The sequence below is a fragment of the Artemia sp. Qi Xiang Cuo genome, chromosome 5, assembly GCF_049724085.1.
Source record: "Artemia sp. Qi Xiang Cuo chromosome 5, ASM4972408v1, whole genome shotgun sequence".
NCBI lineage: Eukaryota > Metazoa > Arthropoda > Branchiopoda > Anostraca > Artemiidae > Artemia > Artemia sp. Qi Xiang Cuo.
Window position 1 is genome coordinate 55245781 of NC_142798.1, and position 24421 is coordinate 55270201.

Below are 24421 nucleotides of genomic sequence, written 5' to 3' on the forward strand. Positions count from 1 at the left end.
CTGTGTCTCAAGTGCACAACAAAGTATTAAAAAATAGATGGGGGGTCCTTTGGGGGCCCGGGGGGGAGGGGGCCCCTTTGGGAGGCTCGAGGGGATGGGGCCCATTTGGGGTTGGGGACCTCACAATACCGTTCAAATGGAACTTGTGTATTATACCGACCACAGAGTTTCACCCCAAATCATCTTCTAAAATGTCTCAAACTGTTTCGCCTAAATCATCTTCTAAAATGTCTCAAACGGTTTCGCCCAAATTATCCCTAAACGTAATTTCTGCGTGTTCCTTTTGTTTTGGCATCCCTGCACTGTCATATTTGAAATTGCCAGGAAAAAATTCCCGCGTTAATCTTTTCATCTCTAAGGTGTTCTTGGTTACTCTATTAAGGCTTCAATAGAATATTAATTTTTCGCTAAGTTTAATGACCCGAGAAGCCATATTTAAAAAATAGAATATCAATTTATCTTTGTCGCTAAAGACTATTTATCCCTCAGACCTAAAGATCAAAGAAGCCATAATGTTTCTTAATTCCCCTTTCGTGGATCAATAATTCCCCGCCGATTATGCAATCAATTTCTTAGAAATCCACTTCCCCTCGAGTGGATCAATACATTCTTCCAATTAGAACTCAATGCGCATGTGCAAACTTCGCCCTGGAGTCATTGCACCTAAAAACAACAAATAAATCGACCTTGAAAATGGGGTCGTTGACCCCATTAGACTCGATCAATAATCCTTGAATAAATTATAGCCTGTCAGCGTTATACTCAATTATAGATGGCAGAACGGTGTTCGTCCCGCGTCTATTATGCCCTCCCTATTTGGGGCAAAGGGGGATTTCAAAAACATCTTCCCATGACATAAATTGTCCTCTAAAGTCGAGTCTGATGTTTGTAGCGCTCTATGTCTTAGCACTTTACAAATATTTAAAAAAGCTTATGAATTAGAATTTTGGAAAATTTCGAGTTTGCGGTAAAGGGGGATTTCAAAAACATCTTCCCATGTCATAGATTGTCCTCTAAAGTCGATTCTGATGTTTTTAGCGCTCTATGTCTTGGTGCTTTAGAAATATTTAAAAAAACTTCCAAAGTAGAATTTTGGAAAATTTTGAGTTTGGGGCGATGAGTGATTTCAAAAAAAAATTTGAGTTTGGGGGGAAAGGGGAATTATTGTAGAATTAATTTGGCCTCTAAAGTCGATTCTGATGTTTTTAGCGGGCTATCTATTAGTGCTTTGGAAATATTTAAAAAGCTTCCAGAGTAGAATTTTAGAAAATTTTGAGTTTGGGGGGGAAGGGGATTCCAAAAATTTTTTCCCATGACATAAATTGTCCTCTAAAGTCGATTCTGATGTTTGTAGCGCTCTATGTCTTAGCGCTTTAGAAATATTTCAAAAAGCTTCTAAAGTAAAATTTTGGAAAATTTTGAGTTTGGGGGGAAGCGGATTTCAAAAACATCTTCCCATAACATAATTTGTCCTCTGTTATCGATTCTGATATTTGTAGCGCTCTATCTATTAGGGCTTTATAAATATTTAAAAAGCTTCTTAAGTAGAATTTTAAAAATTTTTGAGTTTTGGGGAGGGGGGATTTCAAAAACATCTTTCCATGACATAACTTGTTTTCTAAAGTCAATTCTGATCTTTGTAGTGCTCTATCAATTAGCGCTTCAGAAATATTTAAAAAGCTTCATGAGCTTATGGACCTATAAAAATAAAAATATCTTCTCATAAAATAATTTGTCCTCTAAAAACAATTTGGATGTTTTTACTGGTCTATCTCTTGTCAAATCCTTTCCCTAATTAATAAAGTTTAAATGGCTTATCAACACAGAGTTGTCTTCTACCCCATGGCACCTGCATGCTACTCTTAAAGGGGTTATAATAAGCAAAGTTGTGACACCACAAACGGGTTCCATAAGCAATGTCAGCTAGATAGTAAATAAGTTACAAGGTTAAAAGCTGAAGTTGTGTATCGTAAGCAGTGATTTATAATTATGATAGTAATATAGGATGAAATGTGAGCTAAAACAACTAGTAATGTGCAGTAATTTATCATTATATAGAGGGGGGAGGAGTGGAGGTAGGTACTTCAAAGTACATTCCTGGGACATACCTTAGCATGTAGATCCATCCCTGAAAGTTTCATTTTCCTAACCCAACCCCTTTCCAAGATAGCCAAAAGTAACTGAAGTAGAATTTTTCCAAAATTAGTTTTAAATTTGCGCGTATTTTTAGCTACTTAGGTTATTTTTTTTATATGCTAAAACTAGCCCAAATCTTCAAAAACGCGGGTTCGGATAACCACCAGTTTTCCGATAGTGCTGCTAGTCTGTCCCTGCCCCCAGTGCAAGAACTCTGATGTCACCAGTGATTCCACTACTGTAGGTATCGCGGGGGCCCACAGTGTCACACGGACACTCTGTGAAGTGTCATAGATTCTAGAAGTTCTGCCCTCACCGGTATGTGGGCTGCAGAGTTCCCACAGGAAAGACCCGTATGGGCCGTGGCTGTACAAATGCACACGTGTACAAGTGTATGGGTAGTACAAGTGTACTACCTGTGGGGAGTAAGTGCCACAATATTTGGCCCACGGTATTACGGTCTTTATCACTAATAATATATATATATATATATATATATATATATATATATATATATAACCTAAGTAGCTAATATATATATATACATATATATATATATATATATATATATATATATATATATATATATATATATATATATATATATATATATATACGTGCGTATAGTTATGTTTGGAGGGGACGGGCTGTCCAGTATATATTACGCTGACAGTAAACTCCAAATAGTGTTTCCCAAACCCTACCCGGGTTCCTGGAAATAACCAATAGCGGTCGTAGGAAATATAACTCGCGTTTATTGACCAACGCATGAAATTCAACAGAAAAATTAAATCAACTAACAGACTACGGAGATTAGCTCCTGAGACGAACTCTAAAGACAAAGAAACTAAAAATGCCTGCACACAAAAAGGGTTAACTCGCTTTTTTAGCCAACCAGTGCAGAGGCCATCCGATCAGCCCTATGGAACCCCAAACAAAATTTACAGCATGTCATCCAATCTTACGGAAAGTGACAATGAGTCTGACCAAATAATAGCTTAAAAAATATTATTAAACCTATTTTAAATATATACATTCAACCAGTCGTATATTAATAAAAAGTAAAAGCAAAAGCTTGTAAAAACAGTTTGAAGCATATTTAAGCTTGCCAGCAGCATAGAATACCTAGAAGTTATTGTTTAGTACTGGCATCCTTCTTGCAATCTTATTTCAATAGATAAATACAGGTTATAGTGATCATGCAATGAAGTAGCAGTCAGAAATTTTGATAAACTGATGGTAAATTAACGATTGCCTAATTTTTTGGCAAAGTATAAAGGAGACAACTATAATCATACAGTAAAAAGCTGGACTTTGTCTGAGTAAATAAATAAAACCAACTTAAAAACGTGGAACCACCGAGCCCACCTTTGGCGCTTATATTCCCGAGATGTTGGTAATCAGCAAGGTCGATTTAGTCTGAAACCTCTCTCAGATCCCTTGTACCCCTCAGGTCACTATTTGGTTAGATTTGCAACTTTGGTCCCAAGACTAGTATCCATAAATTAAAAATCAAGGGGCAAGGATTCAGTTAATTCGTGCGATGAATCAAATAGAATTTTAATACCATGCCAATGTATTTTCTTTTGAAAAACTAATACATTTCAAGTGCCATTGAAAGTCGGCTAGTCTCTACGAGCAAATTTAAAGCGCAAATGAAACTACTTTATGGTAAATACATACACAGGGGAGAAAAGGGCATTTATCTGATAATAAGGGGTAGGGGCCCCAACAGATAGGACCGTCACTAAACCTGTTCTCTCGGCTGAACCAAACGCCTGTTCATAGTCTAGGAAACTGATAAATAAAGAATTTTAATGATTCATGCATCAAGAACAACATTTTTTTTATTCAAGTCCAAAAATATCTTCCTTGTCTTGACGGAAATAATCTTGACAGGAGCTTGACAGTAGCATGAAGATCTCTTGAAATGACTATCACTTTTATTTCAAATTTTACAGGTTCAATTAATTCATAGAAGTATTGGTGAAAAACTCTTAGAAGCAAATCAACCTATTGAGCCTTTTCAGCTAAACCTACCCAAATTGGAAAAATTTGGAGAAGATGTAATAGCAGACATCAATCAATATTGGAACAACTTCAGCGAAACTATTGCAGTACAAGTTACTCCTCTCTGGGAGATTTTTGAGATCGCAATGGAAAAATTTATTAGACTAAAAGAAGGTAAATCACGAATTGTAACAGCAGTACTTGTAAGACGAATTTGTAATGTGATTTGCAGTAAATACTTTGCATAAAAACAATTTGCAGTAAATACTACAATAAACCATTCAGATGAATGGGTTATGCGGTTGCTGCTATGAAAAAAAATCCTATATTTCTAGACCACTTAATCTACTGCTGAGATGCTTCAATTCACTACTGAATAAATTGCGAAATTTTTCATTAATGAACTGAATTATATTGAATGTTAAATATGTTTGGTTGTCGATACTTTTAAAAACGTCAAAAATGTATATGGTGCACCTTGATTTATAAGTGTCTAGATATTTTTAATTTAAGGAATTTTGGGAAAAAGAAATACCTAAGTAACGAAGAAAAATATTTAATTGTCTCGGTAACTTAGACAAGGGTCAAAAAGAGAAAGTTTCCTTGTGCAGAGTTTTGGAAAAGAAAATTAGAATTTTTATGGACTTTGTGGTGTTGTTCGTTTCTTGAATAAACCATGACAACTGTCAGCTTAGAAATTGCAATTCTGGTTCGTTTCAATATCCTAGAATCACCAATTACATTTCATTTTTACCGCTCATCTCGGCTCATTGACCATTAGGGTCACTCCAAAACTTTCCCAGAAAGAGGTTATACTCCATAAGCCATGTTCTATAAGCAAAAACCGTATTGCTATTCGGCAAAAACATGAAAAATTCCACACTGAACACCAAATAGTATAAAAAGTTTTAGTTAATTTACTCGTTTACTTCCCATAGTTTGTGTAAGCTCTCATCAAAAGTATTAAGGTAATGTAACTTTAACCAATGGACTACCATACCAACCTCACTATTTTATTGGCATTTTCCCTCATCACCTATCGATAATAATTGTCAGTTATCAAGAGCTATTGGGGATTTTCTTTACTAGCTGTAGGTGGCCCATAGATAAAATCTGGATAAGGCAATTGAAAATAAGACAATTTGGTTTATACAGAATATGCGCATTTTCTAAATTTTCAATATGGCCACTTTTTAATAAAATGTTTTTTCACCTTTTAGAAGACTGTATATTAAACTATCTTTATTAAAAGCCAAAACCCTGTCTTGAGGTGCTGATAGACTGTAAATTACCTTATTTTTGGGGATGGTACTAACACTGTACCGGGGAAGTATTTTTTTCTTAATGTGTTTTGTATGCTTAGTATCTAATAATAAAATTTATAAAGCCCCAAAAAACTTCCTTAGTGTCAACTTTTATGGCCTTCAGACGGACAAGACTCTTATGACTTTAAAAATTAATGCTTGAAAAATATTTATTTTCCATTTTCAACGGCCCTTTTAGACATTCTTAAGAAATAGAGAGAAAACGCGGAACTCTAACGTAAAGACAGCCCCATGATATACCGAATAATTTATGTTCATTTTGAATTTTAATGTTGCTCTTTACTTTCACTTGAAAAAATTTGCTTTTTTAATTCGACGTTATTCAGGAAAACTTACTTTAAGATAGTTCCAATAATAGGAAATATTTTTTCTCATGCCATTTTATAATTGAAAAGAATATCTTTTTCATAAGTTTTATTTTTATAAAAATAAATGATGTCTATTGAAGGCTTGGATTATTTAAGGAGACAATTGATATTATTCCTAAGCAGAAATTAGTACCTAACTTAGAAACAGAAGTTCGCACGGAAACAGTATTTTTACTGAGATGCTTAAGCACGTGTCTATTTGCCCTCCCCCCCCCACCCCCAAAATATTTTGTACCATCAACGGACGGGGAGTGTCATGGGAGGCCTAATTCTCACGGGGTGTCACCCCGAGGCACCTTTTCCTGTTATATGATTAGGGATTCGTGTTTATAGGTCCCCCTCCCAGAGATCATCATTGTTAAACGAGGTGTCGTGATAGGACGTGATATGGTAATAGGACTTACAAACCAAAATAATGAACAAACCAAAATAATATGAATTATGAATTCATGCAACTACAGAGTGAATCGTTCCCCCAAAACAATACCTTGATTGAGACTACCCAGCTACTAAACCATGGACAGTTTCTTTCTATAGCTAAGTCTAAAGATCAGGTGTTTCTATGTTTCTGCACAAAAATTGAATGACAAAGCCTTTTTTATTTATCTGTACAGACGTTTGTCCCTATAGAAACGCCTCTTCTTTTCTAGATCAACTCCGAATTCAACCAGAACTGGATAAGCTTCTTCATGAAAATAAAAAGATAAGTAGAGCCTTACTGGCGAAAAGTGCCAATTTTTAATAATTTTAGCGTAAAAAGATAATAAAAGGATTTTTTAATTGATATATTGCTAGCAATTCATTTTTGAAATAGGTCTACATCTAAGGCACAATGCAAAATTACGCAATAGGGAAATCTGCAGAGGAAGAAAGAAGTTATAAGATCTTGATGTCGGCAAAACATTGGTTCCAGCTCCTCATACCCACTAAGCCACGTGAGGCCAGTACGTTATGCATGCCCCTCCTTCATCCTACCCCTTTCATAGCTTCCCCTTCTGTTCCATCTCAGGCTTCCTCCTTTCTTTAGATCTTTTCTTACAACCTTCTCCGATCTTATTCAAGAACGTTCTGTTTTTTGCTGACCCCATTCGATTACCAAAAGGTTAAATGTTTGACAGCCAACTTAGAAACTCTCTGGCCATGGAACTAGACGGTGGGGTTGAACCAGGTTTTTGACGTGGTTCTTGATTTTTGAACCACGACGCACTGAAGATAATGTCTAATAAAGTATTTTAGCGCAGAGAATAGAAGATGAGAGCAAAGTACCCCTCATGTAAAGTTTTCAATTTTAGAAAACTAACAATTCTTCAATGAGATTATGTACGTACAAAAATCTAGTTCTTTTGACAGGCTAAAAAAGTTTGTTACTTTTGCTCTTCTCAGCAAGCTATAGAGAATATAGTAAAATACTATCGACCCATGTAGAACCAAAATAGTTTTGTATAAGGTTAAAAAATACAGAATCTAATGCGAAAAGTCCCTAGATGAATTTTTACGCTCAGAAGAATGGAAAAACATGGATCTGCAGGAAAATTGTATAAAGTAAGGTAAGAAACTCTACAGTATCTCTTCTCGTATCTATAAACATTGTTTCAATCTACAGCACAATTTCGAAGGAAAACAACACCTGCATTTGTAATACAACCGTAAGTTTCAAATTATCCTGTTTATTTGGATATATCATTCCTGTACTTTCAATTTCATATCTAGAATCAGAACTTGCTGTCATTAAGCAGCCATACAAAACCAAAACATATCAATGAAAAGAGACTAATTTTGAGCGGTCAAGTTTGAAATTACTAGATTATAAAAGAAACAGATGGAATGTACATAGCATCTTTTGATTAAGCTCAACATTTCCCTCATCATTCTCTTAAAGTTCACACTCTAACCGCAGATTTCACTGTGCACCATTTTCGTTTGCAATTCATTGTGTTTCTTGTTGTCACTTTTCTTCTAACCAAAGATGTCATTATGCGTAATTTTCATTTGTGATTCTGCAGATTTCATTGTGCTTCATTTTTTGTTATTTTACTCTTGATTTAACAGTCCTTCTTTTTCTCATAGCACTCTTTCACTCACACATTCAATTCATTAATTCAAAACTAATTACAAATATGACAATTTTTCTTTTTATTTCTTATTGTTTTAGTTGATTGACACTCTACAAAACTTAATACATAACGATAGACTGATTTTTTTTTTTTTTTAGCTTTCTCCGAAGCTATCCTAATTTGGCAAAATTCATTTAATAGGAATTTCGCATAATATCATGAATGAGCCCTCTTCCGATATTACAGAACAGTAGGTTCGATGTGATAACCCGTGACTGCATTCACAGGAAAAATGTTTTTCGACATTTAAGGCTCTAAATGAATCTTCCAAAAGTCTTGACCTATTTAAATAGTTTTTTTCAGCCCAGAAAATTTTAATGTCCGATTCTCAAAAAAAAAAAAAAATTATCAAGCCGTTTTCAAGAAAAAACACATAAATATTTACACACACGATTGTTCCTCTATAAAAGAGAGTAGATAGATGAAAATTCCTGCCATGCCTTGCGATCGGACTGATCTTAGCTCACTGGTGGGAGATTCAAGAGTAAGAACACATTTGCAGCTGCGGCACGGGGCTAACATTCCTTTGGCACCTTCAAACGCCTGGTTGTTGATTTTTTAAAGGTTAATTTTAGTCTGTAAATTGTTACAAATGATGTTTATTTATTTATTGTGTTTTTTCTTTCTTATGATTTAGACATATTTTTTGTTATCGCTTTTTTTCTTCTTATGGGTGTATTGATATATATTGATTGGTGCCCTGGATTTAGGATCCTTTGTCCGAGAGGGCGAAGGTCGAATCCTAGTGTACCCAATTACTTGGTTTGGGACGGGGGTCAGTGGCGTGACTCTGTAAGCTCAGCCAGAATCGACCCAGTTCTAAATAAATACCCGGAGAAACCTGGGGAACGTAAACAGGAAGAGTGTGCGAAAGCACAGGATGGCTGGCCCCCATTGTACTTCCTGGTTGAAGGGCCTTGAGATCAGCACCGCCGGAACGGACCTTAAGGGTCTAGTGCCACAACCTTTACCTTTTATAAATATATTTGTTTATATATATATATATATATATATATATATATATATATATATATATATATATATATATATATATATATATATGTCTATTTTCGGAGTATTTTTTGCCGGGTCTGTTTGCCCTGCATCACCTGATTTGAGTTGAAGGTTTTGTATTCTTATGAGCTCTCTCTCTCTCTCTCTCTCCCTATGTCTTTCTATGAATGTTTTGAATAGTATGGGTTTAAATGTTTGTCTCATGACCTCCCCTCCTTCGTAGGCAATGGAACCTTTGTGGATATTAGTAATTTTGTTTATTTAACGATTTTTGTTTGAAATATACATCTTCAGGGGGAGGGTTATTCTTTTTCTGGAGGGGGAGGGTTACAAAAAATCTATAAGGAACACATCTTTTATTACGTTTTTACAAGTCGGACTAACATTTTGGGAGTGGGGATTCAAACCCCCTACCCCTCCCCCTGGATACAGCCTTATATATCTTATCTTATATATTTTTACCTTTATTTATGAAGGACTGGTTTTGGCTGACCTCTTTTCATAGGCCGGATGACCAGAGTATCGATCACCCTCCATACCAAATATTCTGAATTCTTTAATAGCCTTGTGAGATAGGACATCAAAAGAACAGACATTTAAGATTATCTTTCATGTTTGATTATTTTCCTTTTCCGAAATTAGCAAAGTAATGGCAAGCAACGAGATTATGGCAATTTTTGTCTAAGAGCATCATATACCATTTGATTTATTTAGAAATGTCCGACTGTTTTTAATTTTTCAATATATTGACCGCATACATCATCTGGAGAATAAAAAAGAAATCAGTTAACACACGAAGCCTAAATTAGGAAAAAAATTTACAACTATTAATTGTATTTCACATCTAAACATCTACATCCTAATTGAGAATCTGCAAAAAAGCAGGTAGAATGCAGAAAAGTGCATAAGGCACTTAAACTAAAATCACAATGAAAAATCATATTCTTCAAATCAGCGAACAAAGCCGAAAATACACGGGAAGGATCCTCAGACTGAAATCAGAAACACAGTCGAGTCCTTCAATAAAATTCGAAGATATGCCCTGGAAAGAAAAAACAGCCTTAGGATGTTAAGGGGATGGAGAAACAGAAAGCACACAAAAGACATACGCGTCAAGCAGAGGTCATTAACGTGACCTAAGGTATTGTCTTAAAAAATATGGTTTCCAAAATTGTACGGAGTCTAATTAATTTCCAACATTAACTGAAGTTAAAAAGGAAAATAAAACCGAAAATATTTTATTTCAAGAAAAAAGTCAAATTTTCCATTTCAAAAATAAGATGTAGCATAGATCTATTAGCATTTGTCCAACAATATGCATTTAAAGTTTAGATTCCCAAAATCTAAACTTTGGATTGCATATACTTTTTTCATTAATTTGACCCATTAGAAGCCACATAAGGGCCTCTAAATGGGAACACTGATTGTAATTGATGAATGGCAGGATCGATACACACTAATAGGGTATATAGGAGTGTTAAAGTTAAGATCACCATCAAGAAGTATCTAAAGATAACTAAAGAGCTGAAATTTAGTTAAGGCAAATCTTTGTTTATAAATACAAACTAAGTGTTGATTACTTATGACTTGGCTAAAAAATCTCCGAGAAGGAAAGTGGACAATAATTAATACACAGGAAATGCCCTCAACTTTTTCTTAGCTGGAACTTCACTGCATTTTTGAAACCGGTGCTCCTTATTAGAAAGGGTGAGAGAGAGACGGAGAGAAAAAATGTCACTCGACTTTAAATCCTCAAGCAATTTCCAGATATAACCAGAGATTCAAAAACACGTTTAAAACTGTCGACTGAGGAAGAATCTCCATTTAAATCTGATTAAGAAATGATAATTATTATTTCGATTATTCTTAATGCAAAACAAATTAATGAGCCTGGTATTCTACAAAAATGATGTCAGATCGAAATGAAAACTAAGCCTTTCGAATCTACATAGCCAAAACTCCATACAAAAAAATCAGTCCCCCATCTGAAGCAAGAAGGAAAACTACTTTTTCGCATGGGAAGCATTGATATGTCTCCTTTTTTACTGTGTCTCCTTTGAGACACAAGTGTGTCTCCTTTGAGACACAAGTGTGTCTCCTTTTTTTCCTCCTCCTCTTCTTCTTTTTCAATAAAAGGGTTGGAATTGTATTTAGTTTTCACTAGATCCGTATTGTTTTTGACCTAACCGTAGAAGAGCTGCCTGATTACCCCCTTTTCACGGTCCGGCAGGTTTGTACCTATGAATCTAACTGCAAGTTTTTGGCTCTGGAGAAACTTTATAATCAAATTCTAACTTTAGTAAATTAAGATTGTTTTTAATTTTTTCTTAATTCTGTTATGTGGTGCTGCATTGTCAGCGGTGCTACTAGTTTTTGATTTGCCTTAAGCAGATGTTATAAGTGCACGAGTTTCCACATTCATCAGATCTATACACTATTTGGTCTCAACCTCCATGTGCAAACATTGTTTTAACACTAGAAATGTAATTTAAATACGCAATGGGTTTTTAAACAATGTCAGGAAGGGCAAAATTGTGCTTCAAACATTGCTCCGTGGAGAGATCTTCCACGTTCCGGGAAGGGTCTTGCACTATTTTCCCCGTTTTTTAGTTTTTGTGAAAGAGACTTAGCCCCAAAAAAAGCCATTAGCTCAAGTTTTCCATGAAGCAGCAGCATTTCATAGTTAATTGGTTTTTTAGCCTTTTTCTTCTATTAAGCAATACAATCCTACTAACATTAAGTTACGACTATAGTGGTAGATGTAACCTAACTATTACTACGATAATTTAAGGATCACCATAGATGTAATAAGACTGAAATTTTACCAGACTAATGACGCGTCACCGGTGTGTTATGCAGATGAGTCAAGCACAATCTAGGATAAAGAAAATTATATTAATGCTACGAAGATATCCTACCTTGAAAATACAAAAAGAACATTTTTAGGTTAAGCCAAATCTATCCAATCCAAAATAATCTCGGAGTCTATTATTGACGTAGCTAAGAAAAATATTGAATCATAAGAAAAGATAGTACTATGTTAAAAGATATAATTAAACTGAATGGTAGTATAATTTTGAAAAAAAAGGCACAACAATATCAAACACTGAATGATACCACGTTATTGAATTGACGCATAATTAAACTAATGAGCTATATTGACCAATAATAAAAAGATAGCCTACAAAAATAACTCAAAGATTTTGAACGCTTATCGAAGCTCCATTAAAGCTCCATTATCCTTTACTTTAAGAAAAGAGGAAAAAATTCTTAATTGAATCAAAGAGACTTGTGCTCAAAAACAATAATATGCTTCGAATTTTGTAAGCCCAAATATTCATATATTTTGAATTGAACAGCTTTTTTGTAAAAATAGAAACTTGAATAAGTCCCAAGCAAAATTTTCAGCAATATGTTCAATGTCTTCATCGAAAAAAAATGAAAGTAAAAAACAAAAAACTTGAAATTAAAAAGATCTATTGAAAACAGCAAACAATCAAAAAGTAAAGCAGCCTAGACAGGCGTAGCGTCATCACTCGTATGATGACCCTGAGACTCTTTTAATTTGGTTCCCTTTTGAAATTGTTTCTGTTCTAAATAGCTCTTTGCAATTGTGAGTTTTCTTTAGTTTGTCATTCAGTTTTTATTGTTTACTAAAGATAGCTGTTAAATATACATACAAAATAATTGCTTAGATTTTAATTCTAGACACTGTCATCATAAAAAGACCCTATTCTTCATAGCCTTCATATTTTGTTTGACTCATAGCAAGACTAAAAAGTTAAATGTATTCCAAACATCTAGGAATTCTCGGTTAATATGTTCAGTATATTTATGGTTATTAGTTGACTTTTATCAGTTAAATGAGTAGCAATAGCAATCGGTAAAATCTAGTAGCAATAGATAGGCATAAATAAGTGTGGGCCTCTAGTCCTCGACCCTTTGACTAAAAGTTTTATCGATCACAAGCCTAACTAGCAGGGCTTGCTTGTTTAATTACACTTTTACATAAAACTAAATGAGTTGTCTCTGAAGTTTATGGACATAATCAATAACTGAATAGGATTTATTTTTCATCGGAAGTTTTTTCATTCACTCTATTAGAAGTAAACTATACATGCGATTCGCTATTTCACCGTGTTCACTCCAATTGAAAGCTTGGGCTTTCAACTCTCACATGAAGTCATTTTCTGTTTGCTTTTGGATAGCTTTTTAATTTGTTCGGTCTCAAGGAACACCCATGGCTCCAAGATTATTTTACAAAATTCAGGCAAAGAGAATAAGAGAGATTACTGTCACAGACATCCGTTGTTTATTTTTTAAAGGCTAAGTTGAAAGCTAATGCTCATATCTATGTTTTTTTTTTTTTTGTTTTTTTTTTTTATAAAACTGTCTTGATTAATATATAGCAGAGTATCATATGGCACCAGAAAAGACACTTTTTAGAGCCATCTGTGGAGTTGAAAGGTTATGAAGCATAGCAAATGTACCATTAAAATCTCCGAGGTCGAAAACCCCTGGCCAGTACAACTAATTTAAAAAAGAATTGCTGTATCTTCGTGCTTTTGCAAGCACCAAAACATAATGTTTATAATAAAATAACTTGGGTGAAAACATTGTGACTCAATTAGGGAAAAATGCAAGCAATATTTGCAATTTTTCAATTGCAATGGATGAATCACTGGGCAGCTGTTCCACCTTGCAACTGCTTGTGTTCATTAGAGGTGTGGATGAAGACATGAACATAATACGAGATTGGATTCCCAAAATAGCATGTATGGCAGAGCTACTGGAGAGGATGTATTCAATGAATTAATAAACAAAACATTTTCTGACTATTGGTCATTGAAATATTCCCACTGTTGATTAAGGAAAGAACAAGAGTGGCATAAAGAAAGACTTTTTTGGACAAGGAAAACAGATGTGTAATGAGAAACACATTTCAAAACCAATGTTGGTGAAGATGGTGAATTTAATAAGGTAAGGGGGGCTAAACCATAGACACTTCAGAGACATGCTGAAAGAAACATACACAGAATTGCAAAAATCCATTTACACAGTATCCCTATCAATCTACTATAACAGAATCCATTTGAAGCAGAGTAACTGACCTCCTTAGGGACAAGTTCAAGAAGGACTTTTCAGTTCTGACCAGTTTTTGCCCAAAGAAGACTTTATTAAGGTCAAAGCTTTTGCATCACGGCACCTTTCAATTTTTGGAACAACATACTTGTGGGAACAGACATTTCCAAGGATGAAATACATGAAGAACAATTTGTGAGCTAACTCATCTGATAATAATCTCAGGTCACTGTTGATGTAAGGGATATCAAATCTAAAGCCAAAAATATCTACTATGTTGGCATCCAGAAACAATTTCACAATTCCCACTAATACAGGTGTTCATATGCAGTGTATCAATACATTACTAAATAATATTAATATTACAAATATAAGAATATCAAATATATAATTTAAAATAAAATCTGTTGTTTTAATCAACAACATGTTTTAATTTTAATTTATTTGGACCTCTAGTGTGTAGCCAACCCCAAAATTGCTGTATGAAAGTTAATGTGGCCCTCCACTAGAAAAGTTTGGAGACCCCTGATTTAAAACAACATTCTCTGACAGTTTTTGCTTGATACCTTTACACGTTCCTTAGATTTCCCGAGTCCAGCTTTCCCATTACAAAACAAATGCTTAAACATTTGCCAATTTGCAATCACACCCCTTGCTACAGGGTCTGTTAGGATTATGTCATTCCTTAAGCATTACTCAGTAGACCTTTCGACTGTTTTGAACAAAATGACAATCTCAAAGTTTTGATAAAATGTCTTTGGAAGTTAAAACGAGGAGGAAGAGGAGGATGATGGGGGGGGGGGTAGCAGTAGTAAAGGGAAAAGAAGTGACTGGTTGCCCTCTAGCTACTTTTAACTCTTTAGGATGACTCTAGACCTCTCAATTTCCAATTGAACGAACGCTTATGAAGTTCCTACGACTACCTCATGAATGTGAAGTAGTTCTGAAGGAAAAACAGAGTATATAACAATAATAAATAATACAGAGAAGGCTTGTGACTTTTTACAACACGCAACGTTAGAGTGTCGTCTTTCATAGTAATTTATGTTGTTTTTAAGTTTGAATTATTATATAATTTTTGTTTTGCTCGTCCAAAAATTTAACATGGCTTCACTTTTCTTGGAAAAACTTCTTTTTTGGACTTCTTTTTACTTTAATCTGTTTTAACGCTTAATAAGTTTTTTTGTGTTTTAAAACTTTATGTTCTTGTAAAATACAAAGTTTATGTCACAGATACTTAAGACTAGGAAAAATAGACATAAAAAAATTGGGAGCGGAGGGTATAGATCCCTACACCTCTCGCACACTGAGCGAGAGCGCTTATCCCCGAGCTACACCCCCTTTACAAACCAGCTGCTAAATTGACGCTAACATACATAAAACGAAATTTTACATAAACAAATAGAATCGAACGCTAAAACATTCAATATTTAAATAAAGTTAAAATTACAACTAGTGCAATTATTGCAATCGTAGCCAATACACGATCCATACAAAATTTTACACGATCACTTAAACTTTTGATCATTTTGATAAAAAGTTTCCGTCAATCAATTGACTCAAGCATGATTGACCGTCTAGGAACTTGTTTGACGCCTGAGTCAAGCGTTGACGGTGATTGATAAAAAGTTTGAATGGCTCTATCATTTTGACCAAAAGCAGTGTGTTAAGGAGCCGCTAGAAGGTCAATCATTTTGGTTAAAAGTTACCGTCAATTGATTGACGTGTGCTTTAATCAACCTTCAATCAAACCTTCAATCTTGACCAAAGCTAATCTAACACACTGGTTTGCAATAGAAGGGACGCTATCACCTCCCCCCTCCCCCCACACCAATATAATGGGCGTAGACCAAAAACATACCCGCCAATCAATAGGGATTAGACGTAAATTTCTATATTTTGCTGCAACGGGACAGGAGCTATCACTCCATAGCAATGTTGTTCAGCCTTAACCTAAATGAAGGTAGATATGGGATTAATCCCTACCTCCTCCCCCCTTTACACCCCCTTTCAATAAATACCTGAAATTTTTAAGAGTTAGAGAAGTTTGGGATCAAAATAAGCGCTTTGAGGCATCTGGCACCCTTCCCCCCAGATACGCAATTACTTCCAGTCCTACCTTCATAATAGCTGAATTATAATTATAAATCAAAGAAAATATTCCTAAAAAAAATAATGTGATTCAACTTAGTTAAGTAAAGCATTAAAATAAATGTCCATATTACTCATTTATCTTGTATGGACTACGTACCTTTTCAAGAAGGAATGCGCAGCCGTACGGCATTACTTCCTCTGCAACTGGGAAGCTCAATATACAGTTTTGCGATATTTTAAACCGATTACCTATCGATTAGTGGTTTGGTGCAACAAAAGGGTAGAAAACACCACCTTCCCGGGGAAAAATCTTTTTGGCCACTTAAAAAAGGCACTAGAACCTTCAGTTTTCTTTCAATGAGGCCTCCCTATACCTTATAGAAGTGGTTTTCAAATTTATTTTGACACTGTACCCGTTTTTACTCACAAAATATTTTAGGTACCCTTTCTCAGCTACCGGTACTAAGTAAACTATAGCTAAAATAATAAGCAAACCTTAAAGCCTTAAGATTTTAAACTCAATTATGCAACATGTTTAAGTAAAAGAAAGATATATTTTTTACAAACTTTAAACAAACACACAAAATTTAAAGAACAAAAAGCGGTTACTTTCAAAGAGATTAGTGAGAAGGATGAGCTTGTTTCCCTTTAAACAGTTTATCCAAATTGGGTTATAACTTAGCCAAATACGATCTTAAATCATCTTCAACATTTAATTTGTTTCTAGATTTACTTTTAAGATAGGTTAAACTCGAGAAACTCTTTTCACATAAATAAGTAGTGGAAAACCCTACAAGAAATTGAACAGCAGTGCTTGACAGTTCTTTGTATTCCTTCCCAACACCGATCCAGAAATCTAAAAATCTAGTACCAGCATTCAAATATTCATTTTTCATGATGAGATCACATGAGACTTCAATGAGTTGCTACTTTTGAAAGGTAGTAGGGTTAGTGTCCATAGCATCAGTATTAAAGGGGTCACGTATCCAGTCTAACTGTTTCTCCAAAGGCGGAAAGTACTCTCTTGTGCGGACCTTCAATGCATTCAAATGCTGGCTCATTTGAATCTTTGAGTCCAGTGAAATCAGAAATGTTTTTCTCATTATCTTGCAAAAATGTATGTAATCTTTCAAACGGCTCGCAGTTGTTATTTTCTATTAGTTTTTCCCAGAGAGTGATCTTTTTTACCATTGCATCATTTTTTTATATAAAAAATATGAAAAGCACTGCCTTGCATGGATAAATTCCAGAAGTTGAGTTTTTCAAAAATATCACTTAAATAAGCCAACTTCAAAAGCCCATCAAAATCAGTAAGTACAGAAGATAGATGGGACTTGTGTTCGATAAAAAAAATTGTTTAATTGTTTGTGGAGTTCAAACACACGGGACACAACATTTCTCCGAGAAAGCCATCGTACCTCAGTAGGTAGCAACAAGTTATGATGGAGGCTCCCCATTCCCTGGCATGTAATTTTAAAGTAAATAGATCTTGGAGGCCTAGTTTTTATGAAGTTCACAATTCTAACACTCTGAACAAGAACATCTTTAAGTTCATCAGAGTGGTTCTTAGCCACCAAAGCCTCTTGATGAAGTACACAATGAGTGAGCGTACACTCAGTTGAAACGTTTTTATCATGGCCTACAAGCCCCGTGATATGACCGCTCACAGTATTAGCACCATCCATACACACTGACACACAGTTTTTCCACTCGAGCTGGTTTTCGAAAAAATAAGAATCTAACAACCTGATATCTTCAAATATTGTATCTTGAAAAATGCCACGGACAAAAACGATCAGTTGGGCTATGCCAGCGACATCCATGGTTTCATCGAGTTGTATACCAAAGCAAAGACTACCTCGAGTTGCTCCTAAAAGTGGTTCTGTCATACGCCGTATCACTAATTCTCCTTGAAACTGTATCCTATGACAACGGAACTGTTTTAATTCTTTTTGCCTCTTTCTCTCCAAACATGCAAGAAACAATTTCTGCTGCGACAGGGAGGATTAGATTTTCGCCAATAGTATAGTTTTTACCAGCCTTCGCAATCAAATGACTAACTTTGCATGAAGCTTTTACAGCACTTTCATATTGTTCTGTGTTTTCCCTACTTTTAAGATCTTCTAAAAGACGTTCAAATTACTGTAACTCCTTTTTTTACTAAATTATCATGTTTGCTTTCAAAATCGCGTTTTAAAAGAGAAGGTTTCATAGATTTGTTTGATAAAATAACAAATAACGCATTATGGATTGGGCTCGTCTGAGCTTCCTGTCCAAGTAAAACCTAATTTAAGTACAACTCGCCATATTTTCTTTTTTAACTTTTATATTCATTTGCCAGTTTTTCGGTTTTTTTTTTTTTTTTTTTCCTTTGGCTGTTCATTAGTAACAAAACGTTCAGTACTAGTTTCATTTTGTGAAGTTGATGGCCCAGAGCTTTGATTCAGATCTTCATGAGGCCCTTTCTTTAGGAGCCATTTATCCATTGTTAATTTTTATTATAAAATTCACTTAAGTACCAATACACTGAAGTACTGTTTGAACAGGATTGAGTTTCCGCAGAATAACACAACACGCCACACACATAATACAATATTGAGAGTGAGCTTGTAATAACAGGCAATACTACTGTAGTACAGTGACATGAGAGACTAACCCGCCTACACTGTCACTCTGATAACTAAGCCTTAGTTGCGCACGCGCGTCAACGTATCTCAACTGAAATCGCTTGAGAGTCATAAAGTGACAATTCTAACACCTTGCAAGTCCTAGCGTTAAAGGGTTGTTTTATTTTTTGTTGGCTGGCCACGTACCTCCTAAAAATGTTTGCGTACCCCCAAAGGGTATGCGTACCACAGTTTGGGAACCACTGGTTCAATACTATCAAGAAAGGAAAAAAATATAAAAAAAAACACATCTGTGATCTTCCACCTGGGAAAAAAGCTAAATTTTTGTAGAGTGAGAGATTTCGTATTAGTGTTCTCTAGTGTTTTGTGATTTTCATCAAGATCGCTTGTCTTCTTGGGGGCATTTGCACTTTTTTTTATTGTAAATCAGGCAAATTTTCTCAGCCTTGTAGCTTTTGATGAGTAACTTTAAACTTAATTAATTTTATTTATTTGGACTCAACATAAAAATCTAGTTCTTTTGACGTATTGATTGTTATCAAACTTTCTTTTTAGAGTTTCAGTTATTATTAGTCTGAGTCACACCTTATCTAAAGTTCATTTCCAGAACTGATTGATTAATTTAAAGAAAAGTTAGAAAAATGTCTTTTTTTGACATGCCAGTGCTATTCTTTTGGATATTTTGGCGTAATAATAAACTTGATTGATTGATTGAACTAGAGAGCAGAATTAAAGCCAGAGATGGCTTTATACTAAAAGAAAAAGATACACAAGACATGAACAAATAAAAAAAAAACAACACAATTGAAAAAGTCAAGCAATAACACTCAAAACATTGAAATTACATCGTACATGCCTCTAAGCCTTTCTCTATAAGACTTCCTACCGTAATAATTAGGTCCCTAAAATACCCTAAGTATTTTGTATATAATACCCTAAAATACCCTAAATACCCAGGTATTTTGGAGGTCCCTAAGTCTCCAAAATACCTGGGAGCAGTGGTGCATCCACACGAAAAGTATTAATCCTTAAATTCTCCCCACTTTGGCAATGAGTCATGAAATGTTCTTGCTCATCTCCACACTCCCAAAAAAAAGGGTGACCTCAGTGTCTCCTATGCTGTGGTACACAATTTGGTCGCACCTGCAACTAAAACTTAAGCACCCTTAACAGTAGGTTCAATCTCAAGCATAACTCTTCTCCATACACTACCTTAACATACTTATAAAACCTTTGACTTCTCAATACCAGTAAGCCCAACCTGAATCTCCTGGTCCCGAAGGCACGATTCCAACATACCCAGGAAATCATCAGGTTTACAACGGAGATGCTGGCCCTCACTCTATGCCCATAAAAAGCGAGCCTTCTGAACCCCATAGCACATAAATAAAAACGAAAAGAATCCATAGCAACGTTATTGCTCCTGCCACTTTTCTCTAAAATAAATTAAGAAAAGAAAGAGGGATTAAGTCTAAAATTAAAGATAACAGGAAATAAAACATTACATTTGACAGAGTTAGACAACTGACTTACTGCTGTAGGGATGTTTTCATTTTTTGGATTTCTTTCATTTCTGCCTTAAGATTTTCACTGACAATTTTCCTATCATTATCATTCAATCCCAAACTAGGAAGAGCCATTAGGTTTTTCAATATTGTTGTTTCTTTTCTGAAAAGAAAAAACGAAATCAAGCACGGAAAGAAAACTTTAGAGAAAAAGAAAGGAAGACCAAGAGAGGGAGAGAGAGGGAGAGGGAGAGAGAGAGAGAGAGAGAGAGAGAGAGAGAGAGTGAGAGAGAGAGAGAGAGAGAGAGAGAGAGAGAGAGAGAGAGAGAGCGAGAGAGAGAGAGAGAGAGGAAGAGAAAGAGAGAGTTTTCAATTTCACCCCCCCCCCTTAGAAAGTTGGAAGATTTGGGCTGGTAAACGCTTTTCTGAAGCCTTAAAGTACCTCCCATCCCCATAAAACAGTCCGCTAGCCTTCACACTAAAAGCTAGTGTTAAACTATACAATACTTAATAATCTTTAATTTTATAACAGGCGTTAGTCTATACTACCAATACGTTATTTTTAAATGTATTTATGTTTATGTAAATCCTGCGCTGTGAACCTTTATTGTCTCTGAGATTGGTAGGCTGTATAAATGCCCTTTCAATAGTCCTCGGGATTTTCGCTAGATAACATTTTGACTCTGTGCAGGCCAATCTTTTTTTCTTATAATTGTAGATTTTTGTAGCCTAAGGGTTTGCATACATTTTGAGTTCTTTCCCTGACTTTCATAAAAGTCACTCCCCTTTTTGCGGAATGTTTAACCAATTTTTCAAAAATATAAGAAAACCATATACTCATGGCCTTTGAAGAGCAGCTGTAAAAGTATAAAGCCTTCTGCGTCATCGGCACTTTACTGAAAACTATATGTGTCTTGAACAGTCTTGGAAAGAACTAATAAAATTAAACTGAATATTTGATATAAAATGACATTAACTGATCAAAGTTCATCAGTTCAAAATTTTATTTCGTTGTAATTTTAATTTTATTTTCAATTTTGTCATATGTACAAAAGAAACTATTTGTAATATAATTCGTTTTCAATAAAGCACAATGAAGCAGTAGGTTTTAGACATTTACAGTTAGGGAAGGAGACAGTATCCAAACTCTTGTTTGTAGTTATTTTGTTCGTTTTAAGCTTGATTTACATATTCAATTTAAGTTTTATTCGTTTTAAGATTTATTTATTCATTTATATTAGTATCAGTAGTATCATTAGTATCAGTATGTTTTATTTGCTATGACTGTTGATTAAATTTCTGTTCGTTTTGGGTTTCATTTATTCTTTAATAGTAATTTTTAGGTTTTGAGTTTGAATTATTACAGATTTTATTTCTGCTTATCTTAAGTTTAATATGACTTTTACTTTTCTTTGAAAAACTCTTTTGTCGGAAAGTTTTTTTTTTTATTTCTGTTCGTTTTTGATTGCCAAAGCTTAAGTTTTTCAAAATCCCCTATTTGAAAATATTTTTGTTTTTTCAACATCAAAGTTTTATCAAAGTATAAAAAACTAGTATCAAAGTAACAATATCAAAGAAACAAAGTTTCAAAGTAAAGAAAGAATCAAAGTAAACGAAGTATCAAAGTAAACAAAGTATCAAAGTAACAATAAGCAACTTGCATAACTCACAGCCCTTGTCCTAACCAAACTTCCCCCTGAAATCAGTAAATCAAAGTAACAATTAACAACTTACATAACTCACAGTCCTTTCCCCGAGGGCTGGGGGGGTGGGGGTTAAACCCCGAGACATAGTTATTTGGCCTTTGGACTGTTTTGAAAAAATGGCTATCTCAAATTGTTGTTGCATTTAGGGAATAGCTGGTGAGAGGAGGGGGGGGGGGGGCTGGTTGCTCTTTGATCACTTATGACTCTTAAAAAATAAGAGCTAGAAGTTTCAGTTTCCAATCGAACGATCCCCCTGCAAAGTTAATACGACCACCCTTTCCAAAAAAACCTTATATTCTAACAATGGGCAACTTGCATAAGTCACAACCCTAGCCCCAGGGCTGTGGGGTATTTTTCGACCCCCTAAGCCATAGTTTTCTGAATTTTAGACTGTTTTGGACAAAATGGCAAAACAAAATTTTAATCGGATGCACTTTAGGAAAAATGCACGTGAGGGGGGAGGGGCTGGTTACCTTCTGATCACTTTCGAATCTTAAAAAGGGGAAACGAAATCTTAATTTCCAATCGAATGAGCCCCCTCCAAAGTTTAAACGACCACACCCTCCATAAAAAATTTTTATGTTAACGACGGGTAACTGCCATAATTTATAGTCCTTTACCCGAGGGCTGGAGGGGGGCGGGGGATTTCAAACCTGGAATCATAGTTATTTGACATTTGGACTATTTTGAAAAAAATATGGCTATCTAAAAATTTCGATCTGATACATTTGGGGGAAACGAGAGCGTGGGGGAGGGGCTAGTAGCCTTCGGATCACCTTTGACTCTTAAAAAGAAAATAGAACTTTGAATTTTCAATCAAATAAGCTTCCTCTAAAGTTTATATGACCACCACTTTAATAACAACCTGACAAGCTCCTGAGACATAACTTACAACCCTTGCCCGGGCTCTGGGGAATGTGTCAACCCCGAAAGCATTGTTATATGATCTTTGGACTATTTTGAACAAAACGGCTATCTCAAAAGTTAGATTGGATGTAATTTGGGAAAAGAGGGCGTGTTGGAACAATTTGCCCTCCAATCACTAAAGGGAAATAGAAATTCCAATTTCCAATCAAATCAGCCTCCTCAAAAGTTTACACGGCCACCTTTTTGATAAAACCTTATATACCCCCGGGCCATAACTTATAAACCTTGCCCAATGGCTCTGGGGGTCGTATCAACCCCGAAGGCATTGTTATATAATGTTTGGACTATTTTAAGGACAATGTATATCTCAAATTTTCAATCGGATGCGTTTTGGGAAAAGAGGGCGTGGGGGTAGGGTGTTACCCTCTGATCATCTTTGGCTCTGAAAATGGGGAACTAGAACTGTCAATTTCCAATTAAATAAACCTCCTCCAAAGTTTATATGACAATTCCCTTCCATAAAACCTTATATACCCTGGGGTATAACTTACAACCCTTGATCCCGAGCTTTGCAGGGCTGTGTAAACACCCAGAGGCATGGTTGTATAATACATGGGCTATTTTGAACAAAATGGCTATCTCAAAATTGTGATCGAATTCACTTGGGGAAAAAGAACCTGGGGGAAGGCTAGTTTCCCTCTAATCACTTTGACTCGTAAAATGGAACTAGAACTTGCGATTTCTAATCAAATAAGCGCCCTCCAAAGAGTGTATGACCACCCCTTCCATGAAACCTTATAAGCCACGGGGAATAGCCGTCTCTGGGAGGTTGTGTTGACCCCAAAGTTTTTGTTAACTGATCTTAGGATTATTTTGAACAAAATAGCTATCTCAAATTTGTATCGGATTCGATGCACTTGGGGAAAAGAGGGCGTGGGGAGGGCTTAGTTGCCCTCCGGTCCCTTTTGACTCTTGAAAAGGGAACTAGAACTTTCAATTTCCAATCGAATGAGCCTCCTCATTCGACCAACCTTTCAATAAGACCCTTATATGCCCCGAGGCATAACTTACAACACTTTCCCCCGGGTTTTGAGGGGTTGTGTCGACCCGGAGTGTTTGATATCTGATCTTTGAACAAATTTGAACAAAATGGCTATCTCATAAGTTTTGGTTGGATGTATTTGGAGAAAAGAGGGCGTAGGAGGAGGTCTAGTTGCCCTCCGATCACTTTTGACTCTTAAAAACAGAACTAGAACTTCCGATTTCCAATCGAACGAACCCCCTCCAAAGTTTATACGACCACCCTTTCCATAAGAAGTGCCTCTGGGAAAAAAATTAAAAAAATAAAAAATAAAATATTGAAGCCTTATGACCTTTATTACTATTGGCAACGCTATAGCGTTGCCTCTGATCTTGCTTCGTCTATATCCCATTCACTTAAAAAATATTTGTCTCCGTAAGAGGAAACAAGTGTGGTTTTGGCCCAAATTCTTTTAAAGAATTCAAGAAAGCAATAATAACTTCAAACTGAGACTTTCAGCTTATCTTTTGACACATCTTGCATTGGTGATTC

General features: G+C 35.3%; 2 protein-coding genes across 6 annotated transcripts in view; one reads left to right on the forward strand and one right to left on the reverse strand.

The window, feature by feature from the left end:
• LOC148952287 (dynein regulatory complex protein 1-like) overlaps positions 1–6581 on the forward strand; it is a 130935-nt gene extending 124354 nt beyond the window's left edge. The window contains exons 7-8 of the mRNA XM_089088914.1: positions 4098–4320; positions 6490–6581. Coding sequence (XP_088945040.1) covers positions 4098–4320; positions 6490–6581 — 315 coding nt within the window. The remainder of the gene's footprint in view (positions 1–4097; positions 4321–6489) is intronic.
• A 3145-nt stretch (positions 6582–9726) lies between these two features.
• LOC148952288 (uncharacterized) overlaps positions 9727–24421 on the reverse strand; it is a 103339-nt gene continuing 88644 nt past the window's right edge. For all 5 annotated transcript variants that reach the window (XM_089089737.1, XM_089089734.1, XM_089089738.1 and 2 more), the window contains exons 9-11: positions 20304–20438; positions 11793–11842; positions 9727–10009 (exon numbers count right to left, since the gene is read on the reverse strand). In XM_089089737.1, the coding sequence (XP_088945863.1) occupies positions 11797–11842; positions 20304–20438 (181 nt within the window). In that variant the 3' untranslated portion in view covers positions 9727–10009; positions 11793–11796. The remainder of the gene's footprint in view (positions 10010–11792; positions 11843–20303; positions 20439–24421) is intronic.